Raw genomic sequence first — 19,568 nt, forward strand, 5'->3', positions numbered from 1 at the left:
CCAAGAGTTCTCCACAACTGGAAGGTTTTTAATTCAAAGATGAGCTCATGGAAACCCAAGTATTGGGCTGGAAACAGGAATCAACTTGGGGAATTCCAAGTGGAATGAGGGGATGATGGTTCAGATGATCAAAATAATCCATTTTGCCTTAAATTTTATTAATCTTTCACAGCAGTGCCCACAAAGACAAAGAAATTTTAATTATGAGCCCAAAACTCTTTTCCAGAATCTTCTCCCAACCTGTAGAAACCCCCGACACTTTTAGTGTTGAGAATGAAGAGGTGGTGATGTGATGAAAGAGAGGATGATGGAAATGTTCTCCACGTTCTCCCGATGAAATCATAAATCCCAGGAGTCTGAGAACGTGGGGAACTGGGAATTTATTGAAGAGAATTTGAGTTTTGAGCGTGATCTCATCAAGGGATGATTTATTTGGTGCAACATTTCCTCGTAGAAGGAAAGATTCCAGAGGAATTCTGTATTTTCCAAGCCTGAAACAGGAACCAGCTTGGGGAATTCCAAGTGGGATGATGATTTAGATCATCAAAATAATCCCTTTTGGCCTTAAAATTGATTAATTTTTCACAGCAGTGCCCACAAAGAAATTTGAATTATGAGCCCAAAGCTTTTCCAGAATCTTCTTCCAATCTGAAGGAATCCCAAACTTTCAGTGTTGAGAATCAAGGAATTCTCAATGTGATAAGACACGATGATGGAAATATTCTCCAGGTGAAATTGTAAATCCCAGAAATCTGAGGACAGGGAGAATTGGGAATTTATTGAAGGGAATTTGAATTTTGAGTGTGATCTCACTGATTTTATTAATCTTTCGCAGCAGTGCCCACAAAGACAAAGAAATTTAAATTATGAGCCCAAAACTTTTCCAGAATCTTCTTCCAAGCTGTAGAACGCCCGACACTTTTAGTGTTGAGAATCAAGAAGTGGTGATGTGATGAAAGAGAGGATGATGGAAATGTTCTCCACGTTCTCCCGATGAAATCATAAATCCCAGGAGTCTGAGAACGTGGGGAACTGGGAATTTATTGAAGAGAATTTGAGTTTTGAGCGTGATCTCATCAAGGGATGATTTATTTGGTGCAACATTTCCTCGTAGAAGGAAAGATTCCAGAGGAATTCTGCATTTTCCAGTCCTGAGACAGGAACCAACTTGGGGAATGTGGGATGAGGGGAAGATGATGGTTCAGACCATCAAAATAATCTACTTTGCCTTAAAATTGATTATTTTTTCACAGCAGTGCCAACAAACACAAAGAAATTTGAATTATGAGCCCAAAGCTTTTCCAGAATCTTCTTCCAAGCAGTCGGAACCCCCAAATTTTAGATTCCAGAGGAATTCTGCATTTTCCAAGCCTGGAACAGATCCTGTGCAGGGAGAAGGAAAAAAATCTTTCTTTTAAGGATTGGGGAGGCCCTGTCACAGGATTCCCAAAAAATTCCCCATCCCTGGAAGTGTCCAAGGCCAGGCTGGATGGAGCTTGGAGCAACCTTGGAATAGTGGAAAATGTTGGGAAGGTTTGGGATGAGATGGGATTTAAATTCCCATCCAACCCACCCCGTTCCAGGATTTTATGTGGAAAATAAAAGTTCTGTTTTCCCAGCCCTGCCTTGCCAGGAATATTCACAAAATCTGATAACTTGAGATAGAAAAAAAAACAAAAAACCTTTCTGCAACATCCTGATCAATTTTGGACCCTTCAGCTTTTTTCTCACTTTTGAAATGGTTTTTTTAGAATGAATTTTTAAAGTGTATTTTTACCTTCTGCAGGATTTTAATGTATTGTGCTAATCAGCTTTTTGTGCTAATTATATCCATGGACTCTGGTAGGGAACAGAGCTGCTGTGCTGCTCCTAAAATAGGAATAAAGCCACGATTTTGGATTTTTTTTCCTCCTTGCTTATGTTGGAATGCTGTCCTTATTTCTTAAAGAATGAGTTCTTTGTGAGAGGGATGCTAAAATAAATATATTCTCCTTTATAAATATATTATAAAATATAAATGCATTCTAAATTATATATAATCTAGAAATATATGTATAGTATATTAGAAATATATTCTCTTTTCAGGTGTCTTTGTTCACCTGTTTAAAATCCCATTCAATGAACACAGAAGAAGTTTCCTTTCACTTCAAATTCAGTTTAAACTACTTATTAATTAAAAATCATTGGGTTGTAATCATCTTGGTTATTCCTGCTATATTTCCAAGTGGCCTAATCTTAAAATCTACCTGAGATTTAAAAATGAATTTAAAAAAATTAATTTAAAATTCTGGTTTTACTTCATTCTTCCACTTGCAGCTGGAAGTGGAAAATCCGAGGATTTAATCCAACATTTAATCCAAGGATTAAATCCAAGGATTTAATCCAACGTGGAAAAATGGAGAATTTCATACTTTTGCAGCACTTTGGGTCCTTTTTTTGTGGTTTTATTTTGTTCAGTGAAGTTTTAAGGATCTGAGTGGGTTTTTTATATTTAATTGAAGAATTTTTACACCTTCACCTGGCACAGGACATGGAAGTCAACAAAGTCCTGCAGGAGAGTGGAAAAATCTGTAGGATTCAGTTTATTCCAGATTTATTCCAGTTATCCTGCTCATTAAAATATTCCCACCTCTGGGAAAAAAAAAAAAATCCCAGCTCTTTAGAAAAGGCTGCAAATCAGAGTAAAAATAACATTATTCCTTTTGAAAAAGAGTCTTTAATGCAGATTTTTGTGCTATTTTTACATTCAGAACACCCCAATTTTTGTCTACGCTGTGAACAAGGTGAGGTGAGTTGAAGGGGTGATAAAATCTCTGCAGAGCTGTCTAAAAAGCTGCTGAAATTTGATTTTTAAGGTGATTTAATGTCCTTTCTTGCAGCACTCTGCCTGATTCTGAGCAGCCCTACCCCATGCTGGTGTTACTGGGCCCCGTGGCCGGTGGCAGGAGGCAACTTTCTCTCAAAATCTGCAGAAAATTCAAGAATTTCTTCAGATTTGGGTAAGTTCTGCACCCTGAGGTTAAAAAAAACCACCAAAGGATTGAGGTTGGAATTGTTGCTGGTTTGGTTTGTGGGGTGTTTTTTGGTTAAGAAGTTAAAAACAGAGAATTTTGCTGTGTTTTTGTCTCTTCTCAAGGCTTGACTGGCTGAAGTTAATGAGAGGAAAGTTATTTAAATTATCAGATTATTTTAAAGGTGGACGGCAAATAAACAGAAAATAAAATAAACAAGCAAAGGAAAACACAAACCAAAACACAAAACAAACAAGCTAAACAAAACAAATGAAAACCACAAACCAAAACAGCAAAAAAAGAATCAAAAAACTAAAACAAATATAAAAACCAGAAACCAAAACAGAAAAGAAACCAACCAACCTAAAAAAAAGGCAAAAAAACCTCACAGACCAAAATAGAAAAAATAAAAAAAAAACTAAAAATCCCCAAAAACCCACAAACCAAAACAAAAAAGACACCAAAACCCAAACCCCCCAAAAAATCCAAACAAAAAACCCCAAAACCAAGCAAACAAAAAACCCAAGAAGAACCAAAAAAACCCCACAAAAACCCCTTAAAAACCTCCAAAAAAACCCCAAACAAATAAAATAAAAACAAACATAAAAAGAAATAAACCAAATAAAAAATAAAAAAGAAATTACAACCCAAAAAACCTGCTCTGCATCCCCTTTTTTCCCATTTTTATGGCAGTAATTTATGCATTAATTTTCTTTTTTAAGGGAAAAATCTATTATGCCACTGTAAAAGTTCTTTTTTTTCCTTTTATTTAAACCCATATTTTAGAAATGACAAATTCAACTCCATTTGAAATTTTCCAAACATTCTGCGAGGGTATTTTTTGTTGTTTTTTTTTTTAATAAAGAGCATTTTTACATTGTGTGTTTTATTCCCTACAACTTCCATGAATGAGAAAATTTAAAAAAAAAAAAAAAGGAATAGACAGAACCTTAACAGAGCAGAAAATTGCAACCATAAAGCAAAGTTGTATTTTTAATTATTCAGGGGAGATTTCAGCAATTTTCTGCCTGGAAATTTCAAAACATTCTGCTCGTTAAAAATGGATTTTATGCAAGATACTCTGGCAGGCTGAATGTAAACAATTAAAAAGGGCTGAAATGTGTAAAAATCGCAGGAAATGGAGTGAAATTGGCCCCTCCAACCATCTGGCTGGTGACCTTTGGAGCTGGGTGTGTTTTGTGTTATCCCAGAAAAAATCAGGGAATTTTACAGAGCCCGTGTGGAACTGGCTGCTCTCATTTTTTGGGGGGGAAAAAAGTGCCACCCTCTGATGCTGACATTGAATTTTTAATGGTTTCAAGCTCAGCTCCCTGGGATAAATTAGAAGAAAAATCTGATTTTCAAATAGAACCAGACCCACTGAATACTTCAGGATCAAATTGTTACCTGCAGTAATTAACTGGGGTTTTTTGGCAGTTTTTTTAAGGATTTTTGGGGGTTTTTTAGTGGTTTTTAGTGTTCCATCCTGGTATCTGAGGTTTGTCCTTATGGGATGGAAGGGAATTCCTTTCCCTGCCTTTTATGCCACTTTAATGGCAAAGCAGAAACAAGGAGGAAAATCTAATTTTCAAACAGAACAAGAGCCTGTAAATATTTCAAGTTCAAATTGTTACCTGCATTAATTAACTGGGGGATTTTGAGGGGTTTTTTTAGGGAATTTTTTGGGGTTTTTTAGTGTTTTTTTAGTGTTTCATCCTGGTGGTTGAGGTTTATCCTCATGGGATGGAAGGGAATTCCTTTCCCTGCCTTTTTTCCCACTTTAATGGCAAAGCAGAAATGAGGAGAAAAATCTGATTTTCAAACAGATCAAGAGCCCGTGAATATTTCAGCCTCTAATTGTTACCTGCATTAATTAACTGGGGGTTTTTTTAGGGGTTTTTTAGGGATTTTTTGGGGTTTTTTAGTGTTTCATCCTGGTGGCTGAGGTTTGTCCTTATGGGATGGAAGGGAATTCCTGGCAAAGCAGAAATGAGGAGGAAAATCTGATTTTCAAACAGACCTGAACCAACTGAATACTTTAGGCTCAAATTGTCACCTGCATTAATTAACTGAGGGTTTTTTGTGGGATTTTTGGGGTTTTTTTAGGGATTTTTTGGGTTTTTTTAGTGTTTCACCATGGTGGCTGAGGTTTATCCTTCTGGGATAGCAGGGAATTCCTTTCCCAGCCTTTTTTTCCCTCTTTAATGGCAATGAGAAGAAAAATCTGCTTTTCAAACAGAACCAGAGCCCATGAATATTTCAGGCTCTAATTGTTACCTGCATTAATTATCTGTTTTTTGGGTATTTTTGATGGGTTTTTAGTGCATTATCCTGGTGGGAAGCTCAGGTAGCTGAGGTTTATCCCTCCATCCCTTTTTTTCCACCTCAAAGACAAAGCAGAAAAAAGGAAAAAAAAATCTGATTTTTAAACAGAACCAGACTAAGTGAATTCTTCAGTATTAAATTGCTACCTGCATTAATTAGCTGGGTTTGGGGGGGAATTTTGGTGGCTTTTTAGTGTTTTATCCTGGTGTGAAGCCGAGGTAGCTGAATTTTTACTTTCCCTGCCTTTTATCCCACTTTTCTCCCCATTTTCAGGATTGTCTCTCCCCTTCCCATTAGGCATCTGTTTAAAAATTGGACTTTTTGAGCTCTTTCTTAACCTCACAGTTCAGCCCAGCTCCTTTTCCACATTCAGGATTTGACTTTATATCATCCCCAAGCTGACAAAATTGGGGAAAAAAAAAATAAAATAAAATGGGTTCATCATTTCTCAGTGCCAGCCTGGGCTGGGGAGGGATTTACAGCCAAAACACCACGTTACATTTAACTTTTTTTGGTGTATTTATGGGTTCATCTTTCAAACACGCAGCATTTAGGGGTGTGATTTGCACCTCTTTCTATTTCTCGTATTTCTTTGCTGCTTAAAAATAAAATTATTTCTAGTTTCCCTGTTTTGCACCCCCCAACTCCCACTATTCCAGAGCTGCTGCAGGGATTGAAACCAGGTTATTTCTTTATTATCCCATCAATCTCCCAGGCCCTGCCACACCACCAGGGAAGCTTATTTTGGGGAAGAAAACAGATTCGATTATTATTTCATTTCTCAAGAGGAATTTGACACAATGGTGAAAGCAGTAAGTACCTGACTCCTGTCCTTGTAGCTTTTTCCTGCTCCCACAGTGAACTCCACTTCTCTGGCCAAGCCTGATTTATTTTATTTTTTCTGTTAGGTTCGTGCCTGGGTGTGAATGTTTATTCACTCTCAGTTGTGTTTTGAAGTTTCACAGGCAAAAAGCACAAATTTCTTGTAGATTTGTGCTGTCTTCTCTCCCGTAAATGAAATTATAGATGGGCAAAATGGCCAGCGGGGAATATTTAAATAATAGTATAACACAGAAATGAACTTATTTTCAGGCACAAATACAGCTTGGGGTTTATTGGTTTTATTTTTTCAACATTTTCCAGCAACCTTGCAGGCAATTCCTTGGAAATTTAGCAAATCCCTTTTAAAGGAGTGAGGTTCCTCTGGAGGATTTCTGCCTCCAGCTGCTCTTTTTGATGCCTTTTGCAACAAAACTTTGCCTTGAAAAGCCACAACAGAGCCCGTTATTTGTATTTATACCAAAGGAGCCTGGAACAGCTGAGCTGGCCCTTCATGGTAACAATAATCAAGGAGTTTAATTAAAAAACCATCAAATAATCTGCTTCCATCTCTCCAGGAATGCAGAACTTTGAAATGCCTCAGCCAATTCCACGTTCCCCTTGCAGATGTGTTGAGCATTTTTTTTTTCCCTTGGAATTTCCCATTTTTTATATCAATTCACCAGAAGGGAGCCCCTTGCTTTGGGTTTTCCTTTCCAGTGGGAAGGGATAAGCCAGGAATGCTGTCAGCACTTTGTTCCCAGGATTCTGGGATTTGGTTATCCATGGACAGGGCACAAGGCCAGATATGGGGGCTCTCTCATTAATGCTGATTTTGGGCTCTCTCATTAATGCTGATTTTGGGCTCTCTGATTAACACTGATTTTGGGCTTTCTGATTAACACTGATTTTGGGCTTTCAGTGCCCCCATTAATGCTGATTTTGGGCTCTCTCCTTAATGCTGATTTTCGGCTCTCAGTGCCCCCATTAATGCTGATTTTGTGCTCTCAGTGCCCCCATTAATGCTGATTTTGGGCTCTCTGATTAACCTCTCAGTGCCCTCATTAATGCTGATTTTGGGCTTTCAGTGCCCCCACTAATGCTGCTTTTGGGCTCTCTCTTTAATGCTGATTTTGGGCTTTCAGTGCTCCCATTAATGCTGATTTTAGGCTCTCTGATTAACACTGATTTTGGGCTCTCAGTGCCCTCATTAATGCTGATTTTGGGCTCTCTCTTTAATGCTGATTTTGGGCTTTCAGTGCCTTCATTAACGCTGATTTTGGGCTCTCATTAACACTGATTTTGGGCTCTCATTAACACTGATTTTGGGCTCTCATTAATGCTGATTTTGGACTCTCTGATTAACACTGATTTTGGGCTCTCCTTAATGCTGATTTTGGGCTCTCATTAATGCTGATTTTGGGCTCTCAGGGCCCTCTTTAATGCTGATTTTGGGCTCTCTTTAATGCTGATTTTGGGCTCTCAGTGCCCCCATTAATGCTGATATTGGGCTCTCTCATTCATGCTGATTTTTGGCTCTCAGTGCCTTCGTTTACTCTGATTTTGGGCTCTCTCATTACCTCTCAGTGCCCTCATTAACACTGATTTTGGGCTCTCTCATTAACACTGATTTTGGGCTCTCCTTAATGCTGATTTTGGGCTCTCTCATTAATGCTGATTTTGGGCTCTCTCATTAATGCTGATTTTGGGCTCTCTGATTAATGCTGATTTTGGGCTCTCAGTGCCCCCATTAATGCTGATTTTGGGCTCTCTCATTAATGCTGATTTTGGGCTCTCTGATTAACACTGATTTTGGGCTCCCAGTGCCCTCATTAACGCTGATTTAAACAGGAAGAAACTCTGTAGGGGCAGAAATCAGGGAAATCCAAAGCGTTTCACTCATTCGAGGAAGTTGTTCCCTTTGGAATATTTCCCTTGGCATTATCCTTGTTCCAAATTTCAGGGGCAATTTCTGGCAACCTACAAATACAGCGGCCACTGCTACGGACTGGGAAGAGACACCGTGGAATCCATAGCCAGGGAAGGGCTGGGCACCTGTGTCCACATGGAAATAGAGGTGAGGATCACCTGGAAATGGAGGTGAGGATCACCTGGCTGGGAACATTTCTTCATGGGCTTTGGAACAGGGCACAGGGAACGGCCTCAGGTCGGACATTGGGGAAAATTCCAATAATAAAGGATTGGAACAGGCCGTGGTGGAGTTCCCATCCCTGGAGTTGGGGACATTGGTCAGTGGTGGCCTTGGCAGTGCTGGGGAAAGGATTTTAGAGGGATTTTCCAACCTTGGTTTAGTCAGAAGGATCCCTTTGCTGGTCTGCTCTTTTAAATTTTCAATTTCTGGTCTATTTTTTCAGCATCACCAGCACTTCCCTTTTGTCTTGGTTTGGAAAGCCAGGTGTTTGCTGAGGAAGGCAGGAGCCTTCCCAGAAATGGAAAATGTAAACCCCCTCCCTCTGAATTATTGTAATTTTGAAATTAAGGGGCTCTCAGGCAAAGATATGGGAATAGGAATAACAGTTCTTTACTAGGAAAATTAAAAATACAAATGCAATAGTACAAATAAAACAAATCCCTGGCAGAGTGAGAGCAGGAGCTGAGCCCTGTGGGTCAGGGTGGTGGCACAGTCCCATCCCATGGAGAAGTAGAAGACAATCACAAAAAAAAATCACAATCCCTCTCTTGGAACCCCAAAAGCTGAAGTTTTTAGCTAATTTTCTATTTAAACTTCTAATTCCCTTATATTCCCTTTACTAGCTAGGTCAGGTGACAAAAAGGAAAGACATTCTGCATTTCCTTCCAAATTATTTCTTCAAAATAAGCTTCCTTAGGTGAGATCCCAAAAGGAGAGGCTCCAAGGAGTGCCTGGAATGTGGCACTGAGTAAAACAACAGAGATAAAAAAGAAATGCAGGGGAGTGCAGTGCTAACACAGAAATCTGAGCTGAGCATCCTCATCAAATACTGATATTAAATTTCATTAATTATATTATGATTATTTTGTTTGGGAAAATGATCAAAAATCTCATTTTCAGTTGAGTAAAAAACAGTAGAGAGGAAAAGAAATGTAGGAGAGTGCAGTGCCAAGACAGGATCCTGAGCTGAGCATTCTGGTTTTAAATTGCATAAATTACAGGATGATAATTTTGTTGGGGAAACTGGTGATCAAAAATCTGATTTTCAATTGAGTAAAAGAGCAGAGAGAAAAAGAAATTAGGAGAGTGCAGTGCTAACACAAGAATCTGAGCTGAACATTCTGGTTTTAAATTTCATAAATTACATTATGATTATTTTCTTTGGGAAAATGAACAAAAATCTGATTTTCAGTTGTGTAAAACAGCAGAGAGAAAAAGAAATTTGGAGAGTGCAGTGCTAACACAAGAGCCTGAGCTGAGCATTCAGATTTTAATTGTCATAAATTACAAGATGATCATTTTGTTTGGGAAACTGGTGATGAAAAATCTGATTTTCAGTTGAGTGCCTTGGTGCTCGTGAGGAGTTTGGGCCCAAAATAAATCCATGCACATCCACTGGCTTGCATATAAATGTACAAATAACAGCAGCACTAAAAACCAAGTGTTTCCTTGCTCAAATGAGTGACAAATTTAGTGCTGCAATGCTATTTTTGAGTGCCTGTGGCTCGGCTGATATTAAAAAGCAAATTAATAACTTCATCTCGGGTATTTCCAGGTTTTTTATCCCATCAGTTTGGGCAGAGTGTGAATCTCCCTGATGGGCACAGAGAGTGTTCCTTGTCTGGCCTTAAATTCCCAAAGCAAGAAAAACAGGAGATGAAACCTTGGTGGAATTTTCAAGCTGTCCATTCCTCACCAGAGCTGACATGTTAATGTCACTGTCACATCTTCTAAAAAATCCCTTTGCCCAGGATTTTCCTCCTGGGAAGCTGAGAAGCCTCAGAGAAAAAGGAAAACAATTTTATCTCATTTGCTTCTCCTGTGTTTTGCTGCTTTGGAATGTGGTTGGACATTGTTTATCCAATTGTTTAATTGGTTTTATGTGAATTATTTTGACTCTTTGGCCAATTATGGCCAAGCAGTGTCAGACCCTGGAAAGAGTCACAAGTTTTCATTATTATCTTTTAGCCTTCTCTCTGTATCCTTTCTGTATTCTTTAGTACAGTTTAGCATTCTTTAATATCATATAATATCATAAAATAATAAATTAGCCTTCTGAGAATGTGGAGTCAGATTTATCATTCCTCCCTTCATCTGGGAACCCCGCAAACACAAGATGTTAGCAAATAATTTAGGGGATGGAGCTGAATGGAACGTGGTGTTTGTTTGTTCACGAGGAGCTGAGCCCACAGCACAGGCCCCAGCCAGAACTTTTACTGGGAATTGCCAAAGCAGGCAGCTAAAACCCCTTTTGTCACCCAAGTTTTGGGATCACACAGGAGTTATGCACTCACAGCAATGCAGCTTTCACTCAAATATTCCAAAATCAGCAGAAACAGCAGCTTGCACATTCCATGCACTTGATTTTCAGTGTTTGTGTCAACAGAAACACACTTTGATGCTGCTGCCAGATGTTCCTCCAAGAACAAAAAATCCAAATACTCAAAAATATCAAAATTATCAAAAATAATGTATGGGTTTAAATGTTAAGAATAGATATGGTCAGTGAATGAGGTTGCTGAAGAAGAAGGCAGTGGGTCTCGGCATAAATTGTGAATTTTTGGATGAAATTTTAATTACAGCTGACCAGAATCTAGAGGCAGAGACAGAGGGTGTAGATGAATGAAATGATTCTGTGGAATTAACAAATATTTCAAGTTCAAACCTGACTGAAATGTGACCTTCTTGGAGCAGGCTCATTCCAGTCAGTGAGATTTTGTGAGATTTAGAAACCTGGCCAGAAAACAAATCCTCCCCTTCCTGCCATTTTCAAGCTCTTTTCCATAGTTTTTGTTCATTCTTAGCCACTGTCACCTAAAACCTCATCCCACAGTGAGTTTTGTATCACCGTGGGCCCTGAGAAACAATAATTGTGATTTATGGGTGGGAATAGAAGGTGCTGAGTCCATCATCTGCCACAGGGCTCAGAACAAAAGTGATTTAGCAGCATTAAAAGGAAATTTTAATTACGGGCCGTGGGCTGAGACTGAAAATTTAGAGCTGTTCATTCCCTTTAATGTGAAATCTAATCATAAAGGAGACTCACACCAATTTTTAAAGTTCAAATCTTGCTGAGCCTACGCTTGCAGAGAGGCTGCTGCAAGTCTGACACTCGGTTCTGGTTTAAATTAAATTCAATGTTTGCAGCGCTTCCCCTTTGCTCTGGTAGCCACCAATGCCTGCAGAGCAACTTCCAGCCAGGAATTTGGGATAAACAGAGAGAAAAAAACTCAGCAAAACAAGTTCAACAAACACAGAAGAAACCCCTGTGTTTCTCTGCTTTATTTTCGAGGAGAAAAAAATTCAGCTTCAAATTGGACAAACAGTTTCAAGAAAAAAAAACCTTTTTTTTTTGCTGTGCTTTATTTTCAGGGAAGAAAAAACTCAGCTCCAAATTTCACAAACACTAATTTTTAAGAAAAAAAAAACCACTGGTTTTTTTCTGCTTTATTTTCAAGGAAGAAAAAACTCAGCTCCAAATTCAACAAACGCTCAGTTTCAAGAAAAAAAATCAGTTTTTTCTGCTTTATTTTCAAGGAGAAAAAACTGAGCTCCTTGTTAAACAAACACACAATTTCAAGAAAAAACCCACTGTTTTCTCTGCTTTATTTTCAAGGAGAAAAAAAATTAGGTCCAGCTTCAACAAACACTCAATTTCAAGAAAAAACCACTGTTTTCTCTGCTTTATTTCCAAGGAGAAAAAACTCCGCTCCAAATTTAACCAATATTCAATTTCAATAAGAAAAAACACTGTTTTCTCTGCTCTGTTTTCAAGGAGAAAAAACTGAGCTCTGAATTGGACAAACACTCAATTTCAAAAATAAACCCCTTTATTTTCGAGGAGAAAAAACCGAGCTCCAAATTTCACAAACACTAATTTTTAAAAAACATGCACTGTTTTTTTTTTTTCTGTTTTATTTTCAAGGAGAAAAAACTGACCTCCAAATTTCACAAACAGTTTCAAAAAAAAAAAAACCAAAAAAAACCAAAAAAAAACCAACTAACCACTGTTTTTCTCTGCTATATTTTCATGGAGAAAAAACTGACCTCCAAATTTCACAGTTTCAAGAAAAAAACCCAATTTTTTTCCTCTGCTTTATTTTCCAGGGTGCCCACAGCTTGAAGAATACCCACTTTAGACCCAGGTACGTGCTGTTGGTGCCAAAGGACAAATGGAAATACGGGGTCCACCTGAGGAGGACAGGGTTGTTCAGCAGGCCGGAGATCGAAGAGGCGGTGAGCAGGGTGGACATGTACCTGCAAGTCAGCCAGGACGTGCCCAGCTACTTCCATGCAGTCATCAACACCGGTGAGTTAATTGCTGATTTCCTTCGGGATAATTAGGGTTTGAGGGACGGCAGGTTGTGGAGGTTGTCTTCTTTTTGCCAGGGTTGGGATTAAATGTGTGAGATGGTATTTCTTGTTGGGACTCAGATGTTTGTTAGTTCTTATCTATGTCACAGTCTCACAAGCTGAGTTCTACAGCACTTCAATAACAAAATAAAAATGGAGCCCCATCTCTCTCAACAAGGCCTTTTTAAGATAAACTGTCCAATTAAGAAATGACACCTAAATTATTTTCACTTTTAACCCAATAACCAACCATCTATGCCCACAATGTGGACTTTTTAATCCAATTACACAAAACCACCCAAACCCATGGACAAGAAGATGAAGAAGGTGAAGAAGAAGGAGCAGCCCCTGCCCCAAACCTCCATCTTGCTTTATAGATATTACTGTATTCCAAATAGAGAGTCTGCAATTCTCAGCAGGCAGAATACCAAGATAATTGCTGATTTCCTTTGGGATAATTAGGGTTTGAGGGACAGCAGGTTGTGGAGGTTGTCTTCTTTATGCCAGGGTTGGGATGGGTTCCAACAGCAGCTGGGAGAATCCTTTCTGGAAAGAATCCCTCTGTAATTCATTCCTTTTGTAGAGGTGTTTTTTGGTGTTCACCACATTAAATTACAGCACCGTGGTGTAAAATATTGTGAATCTGTAAATGTGGCACACAGAGCTTGCAATTTAAATATGGCCCTAAAGAAATAAACCAACAGGAAAATATTTAGGTGAGTGCAGAGAATTTCAGCTTTTTTTTCAATGTGCTGTTCGTGAAGATGAAGGTTTTGCACCCCAAGAGACATTAAAAATGTATTTCTGTGACAAACAATGTATTTCTGTATTTTCTGGCTAAGTTAAAAGCGTATTTCTGTGTCAAATTCCTGAGATTTGTGTCCTTGCACTGATGAAAAGTTGGTTTTTATTCAGTTTCTTTTCTCTCTGCCACGAAATGCATTTCCCCCTGTGCAGATGAGCTGGATGAGGCATTCACAGAGCTGACTCACCTTGTCAAGGTCTACCTGGGCTTGGAGCCACCTGACATTTCGGACAGCTTTCAAGGCTTCAGGAGCAGGGCAGGTAAAGTGGTTTTATCAGCAGGATATTCCTATTTATTGGTAATTGATTTATTGAAATCTGTCAATGATGCAGCCTGCGAGACCTGGAACCTCCACGAGCTGCTCCTGATTCCTCCAGGAGCAGGGGTTTGGGCTCTGGATGTTCTCCTGACCCTTTTTTGGGCTCAAATGGAGTTTCCTGACTCTGCTCTGATGGTTTTGGGTTCTGCATGGAGTTTCCTGACTCCTCTCAGGATGGTTTTGGGCTCTGGATGCTCTCCTGATCCTTTTTTGGGCGCTGGAGTTTCCTGACCTTTCTGAGGATGGTTTTGGGCTCTGGATGTTTTCCTGACCTTTTCTGGGCTCTGGAATTTCCTGACTCCTCTGAGGATGGTTTTGGGCCCAGATGTTGTTTCCTGACTCCCTGAGGATGGCTTTGGGCTCAGATGGAGTTTTCTGACTCCTCTGAGGATAGTTTTGGGTTCTGGATGGAATTTCCTGACTGCCCTGAAGGTTTTGGGCTCAGATGGAGTTTCCAGCTCTCCAGAGGATGGATTTGAGCTCAGATGGAATTTCGAATTCTCCTGAGGATGTTTTTGGGCTCTGGATGTTTTTCTGACCTTTTGTGGGGTCTGGAATTTCCTGACTCCTCTGAAGATGGTTTTGGGCTCAAATTGAGTATCTTGATTCCTCTGAGGATGGTTTTGGGCTCAGATGGAGTTTCCTGACTCCTCTGAGCATTTTAGGCCCAGATGGAATTTCCTGACTCCTCTGAGGTTGGATTTGGGCTCAGATGGAGTTTCCTGACCATTCTGAGGATGGTTTTGAGCTTAGATGGAGTTTCCAATTCTCCTGAGGATGGTTTTGGGCTCTGGATGTTTTCCTGACCTTTTCTGGGCTCTGGAATTTCCTCACTCCTCTGAGGATGGTTTTGGGCTCAGATGGGAGTTTCCTGACTCCTCTGAGGATTTTGGGCCCAGTTGGAATTTCCTGACTCCCTGAGGATGGCTTTGGGCTCAGATGGAGTTTCCTGGCCCATCTGAGGATGGTTTGGGGCTCAGATGGATATCCAACTCTCTTGAGGATGATTTTGGGCTCTTGAGTTTTCCTGACCCTTTTTTGGGCTCTGGATGGAGTTTCCTGACTCCTCCGAGGATGGTTTTGGGCCCAGATGGTCTCCTGACCCTATTTTGGGCTCAGATGGAGTTTCCTGACCATTCTGAGGATGGTTTTGAGCTTAGATGGAGTTTCCAATTCTCCTGAGGATGGTTTTGGGCTCTGGATGTTTTCCTGACCTTTTCTGGGCTCTGGAATTTCCTCACTCCTCTGAGGATGGTTTTGGGCTCAGATGGGAGTTTCCTGACTCCTCTGAGGATTTTGGGCCCAGTTGGAATTTCCTGACTCCCTGAGGATGGCTTTGGGCTCAGATGGAGTTTCCTGGCCCATCTGAGGATGGTTTGGGGCTCAGATGGATATCCAACTCTCTTGAGGATGATTTTGGGCTCTTGAGTTTTCCTGACCCTATTTTGGGCTCAGTTGGAGTTTCCTGACCATTCTGAGGATGGTTTTGGGCTCAGATTGAGTTTCCAACTCTCCTGAGGATGATTTTGGGCTCAGATGGAGTTTCCAACTCTCCTGAGGATGATTTTGGGCTCAGATGGAGTTTCCTACCATTCTGAGGATGGCTTTGGGCTCAGATGGAGTTTCCTGACTCCTCTGAGGTTGGATTTCGGCTCAGATGGAGTTTCCAACTATCCTCAGGATGATTTTGGGCTCAGATGGAGTTTCCTGACCATTCTGAGGTCGGATTTGGGCTCTGGATCTCCCGTTCCCAATATTTCATGTAATTCCCGAGTGGTTCCACAAGGATCATCCAGGCACAGACACCCCAAAATCCCACCCTGGGGTCATTGTCCAAACCCTCCTGGAGCAGCTTTGGGAGTGCCCAGCACCCTCTGGGAGAAGAAATTTTCCCAAAATTTAACCTAAAACTGGCACAGCTTCCATTGTTTCCTGTTCCTGTCACAGGGAGCAGAGGTTGGAGAGACCCTGAGGAGTCTCCCCTCACCTCCTCCTCTCCAGGCCAAGCAAACCTTATGTAAATTCCTGGATTTATTAAATTATGGAAATTCCTAAATTGACACAGCAAAAGCAAACCAAAAATAAATTTCCAAATTTATTTAATTTATTAAATTGTGTAAATTCCTAAATTAACACAGAAAAAAACAAACCAAAAACAAATTCCTAAATGATTAAATCATGTAAATTCCTAAATTAACGCAGACAAAACAAACCAAAAATAAATTTCCAAATTTATTTAATTTATTAAATTATGGAATTTACTAAATTAACACAGCCAAAACAAACCAAAAACAAATTCCTAAATGTATTGCCTTTTTTGGGTGATATTTCCTAGTGTATCATGACCTCTATATTTTCAAAATGATGAAACAAAGCAGACTTCCTTTCTTTACACAGTAAGTCTGAATAGAAGAGTTTGCCTGGGGATATTGGTGAGCTCAGGTACCAACTAGGTCCATGCAAACCTTATTTGCACAGAAAACAGCAAAAACAAACCAAAAATAAATTTCCAAATTTATTTAATTTATTAAATTATGGAATTTACTAAATTAACACAGCCAAAACAAACCAAAAACAAATTCCTAAATGTATTAAATAAATTAAATTATGGAAATTACTAAATTAACAAAGCAAAACCAAACCAAAAACAAATTCCTAAATGTATTAAACTTATTAAATGATGTAAATTCCAAAATTAACGCAGCAAAACCAAACTAAAAACAATTCCTAAATGTATTAAATTACGTGACTTCCTAAATTAACACAACAAAAACAAACCCCAAAAACTCCCCCAGACTTTGGAACAGACCAATTCCTTGATGCTGCAGCCACAGAATTGGCTCCAGGAGGGAAAGAGAGGCAGGAGAAGTTTATTGGAATAAAAAAAATAAACTAAAAATACATGATGGTTAAAAGAGGATGTGCAAGATGAATTAAAAAGCAGCTCGTTTTTAGGACTTTTTCCCTCTGACTCCAGGAATTTCCATGGTTTGTGGATTTGTTTCCATTTGAGATCCATTGGAGCAGGGAGGAGAATCAGTTCCCTCAGGAGCACAGAGCAAATATCCACAGCCCATGTGGCTGGGGAAGGCTGCAAATAAAAGCAGCTGGAAAAAAAAAAAAGGGCAAAATGTCTGGAAATTTTAATAAAGGACAGTGCAATATTCATCAGTTCATAATTTCATGTAATTTTGGATCGTGGAGGAATGAATAATATTAATTTCCCAGTGGACACAGGAAAAGCTTCTGTACACATTGTGGCTTCTCAGAGCTGCAGCAGTGAGGACTCGGCTGAAAAATCTTATTTAGCTTTAAATAAGGTAGATTTTGTTTTCATTTCCAGAACTTCCACGTTCATCTGAAATGAAAAAGGTGATTTCCTTGCCTTGTTTGCTATAATATTGTATTTTCTTGCCTTAAAAACTCTGGGGACTTTTTGTCTCAAAGGCAACAAACCCCAGCAAACCCTAGAGAGATTATTAGAAAAGGAGAAAAAAAAAGCCTGAGGATTAAAAATAAAAGATTTTTATATAATCCTGGTATTTTTGGAGATAGATTTAAGTATCTGAAGCTCCTTTAAAGGGCTTTTTATTCCTCAGCAGCTCTTCCAGACTTGTCACTACAGAAACTTCATTAACACTGCAAGATTTTGGCAATTCTGCTGCTCATAAAGTAACTTTTAAATTTACTACACACCATTAAATTCACTTAGAGCTCCATTTATAGGTGTTTAAATAAGTTTAACTCCTCTATTTCTAGAGATCCTCTCCTCTCGTGGACTGTAGGAAATAATTTATTTTCCAAACCTTGCCCCAGGGTTGTCTTTAAAAGGGAGGTTTTTAGTGAGATTGGAGCAGGGGGGAGATTGCTTGTGGGAGATTATGAGAGGTTTATAATTCTTTTTTTTTTTAATGAACTGCTGGGCAAGATCTTTTTCTGGTGTACAGAGTAAAAAAAAAAAAAAAATAAAAAGAATTCCAGGGAGAAAAGAGAAGGTAAGTTTTTTAAAAAACTTTTAATAGCAGAAGTAGAAGAATTTCTGGAGCTGATAATGCTTTGTACTTCCATTGGCAGCTTTTATCCATGGGATGCAGAGATTGGAAACTGTTAAAATGCTGGAATGGTTTGGGTTGGCAGGGAATTTAAAGCCCATCCAGTTCCAACCCTGACACCTTCCACTATCCCAGGGTGCTCCAAGCTGGCCTCGGACACTTCCAAGGATGGGGAATCCATAACTTCCCTGGCAAACCAGAGCCCTCAGAGGAAAGAATACCAAACCAAAATATTTATAAGGTTATTTCTATGGCTTCATTTCATATTTAGATGTGATTTTATACACAGGATAAATCCCAGATTTTTTTTTTTCAATTTTGAAATAATTTGAATTATTCAGAATCATTTTGGTTTTAAAAACTGGTTTGAGTGGAGGGACCTTAAAGCCCACCCAGTGCCATGGGCAGGGACACCTTCCACTACCCCAGGTTTCTCCAGACCTGTGGATACTAAATAAATTATTTTTTTGTATGGGAGGTATTTACAGAAGTGATATAAAGCTTCCAATTACTGAAAAGCTGTATACACTTCTGTGAAAAAAACATGTTAAAGATGAAAAAAATCAGGAACAGTAAACCCAAGCATGGATCCTCTTCCCAAGCATGGATCCTCTCCCCAAGCATGGATCCTCTCCCCAAGCATGGATCCTCTCCCCAAGCATGGATCCTCTTCCCAAACACGGATCCCCTTATCAAATATGGATCCTCCTATCAAACACGGATCCTCCTATCAAGCATGGATCCTCTTCTCAAGCATGGATCCTCTTCTCAAACATGGATCCTCTTCTCAAACACGGATCCTCTTCCCAAACATGGATCCTCCTGTCAAACATGGATCCTCTTCCCAAACACGGATCCCCTTATCAAATATGGATCCCCTTATCAAATATGGACCCTCTTATCAAACATGGATCCTCTTATCAAACCCGGACCCTCTTATCAAGCATGGATCCTCTTCTCAAACTTCTCTCTGGCTCACAGAAGTCTCTGTGAAACCTCTTCCACACAAAACCACCACCAAACCCCAATCCAGCCTGGTCTTGGCCACTCCCGGGGATGGAAAATGAAGATGGAAATGTTCCTTCCTGCTAGTGTTGAGAATATTTTTGTTGAGGATTATCTTTCCCATCCCAGGTTCCAGACAACAGCGCTTCCCAGAGGAAAAGTCGTCCCCGGGCAGAGGAACTGCTACGCACTCTTGGACTCCATCCTACGGTGACCGCTCGGAGCGTTCCACCAAAACCTATCCCAGGGACATCCTGGAAATGCTGACTGCGCCACCAGGCTCTGTGGTAAGGAGCAGCTCCTGTCACCTTATAAACCAGGAGTTGGAGCCAAACCTTTTTCAATTTTCCGGGAAAAAAAAAATGAATCTCTGTTCTCTGTCCCGTTCTGATTTCAATATTTCCCAGTTCTCCTGAATCGTGGAATGGTTTGGGTTGGAAGGGACCTTAAAGATCATCCAGTGACTATGGGCAGGGACACCTTCTGGAATTCCTGCAGTGCACATTCCCAAAAAAAAGGAGCTAAGATGGGAAGTTTTGGAGCTCAGGGATTTGATGGAATAAATAATCCAAAGAATGAGAAAATTTAAGGAGAGGAGACTCAGCCCTTCAAAAGCTCCTAAAAATATCTCGGGTTTATTTTGATTATTTTTAATTAATGTGATAGAACACAAAAAGGGGGAAATTAAAGCAAAAAACCACAAAAATCTTCCCAACAGAGGAAGGAA

At 39.6% G+C, this 19,568-nt stretch overlaps 1 protein-coding gene across 1 annotated transcript in view; it reads left to right on the plus strand.

The window, feature by feature from the left end:
• LRGUK (leucine rich repeats and guanylate kinase domain containing) overlaps positions 1-19,128 on the plus strand; it is a gene marked incomplete at its 3' end in the record, with an annotated part of 36,289 nt that extends 17,161 nt beyond the window's left edge. Inside the window, exons 10-15 of the mRNA XM_041477508.1 lie at positions 2,880-2,999; positions 6,052-6,148; positions 8,119-8,232; positions 12,415-12,616; positions 13,618-13,725; positions 18,971-19,128. Coding sequence (XP_041333442.1) covers positions 2,880-2,999; positions 6,052-6,148; positions 8,119-8,232; positions 12,415-12,616; positions 13,618-13,725; positions 18,971-19,128 — 799 coding nt within the window. The remainder of the gene's footprint in view (positions 1-2,879; positions 3,000-6,051; positions 6,149-8,118; positions 8,233-12,414; positions 12,617-13,617; positions 13,726-18,970) is intronic.
• Between the last annotated feature and the right edge of the window lie 440 nt (positions 19,129-19,568).

This window comes from Pyrgilauda ruficollis, unplaced genomic scaffold (assembly GCF_017590135.1).
Source record: "Pyrgilauda ruficollis isolate IOZ18807 unplaced genomic scaffold, ASM1759013v1 scaffold111, whole genome shotgun sequence".
NCBI classification, from domain to species: Eukaryota; Metazoa; Chordata; class Aves; order Passeriformes; family Passeridae; genus Pyrgilauda; species Pyrgilauda ruficollis.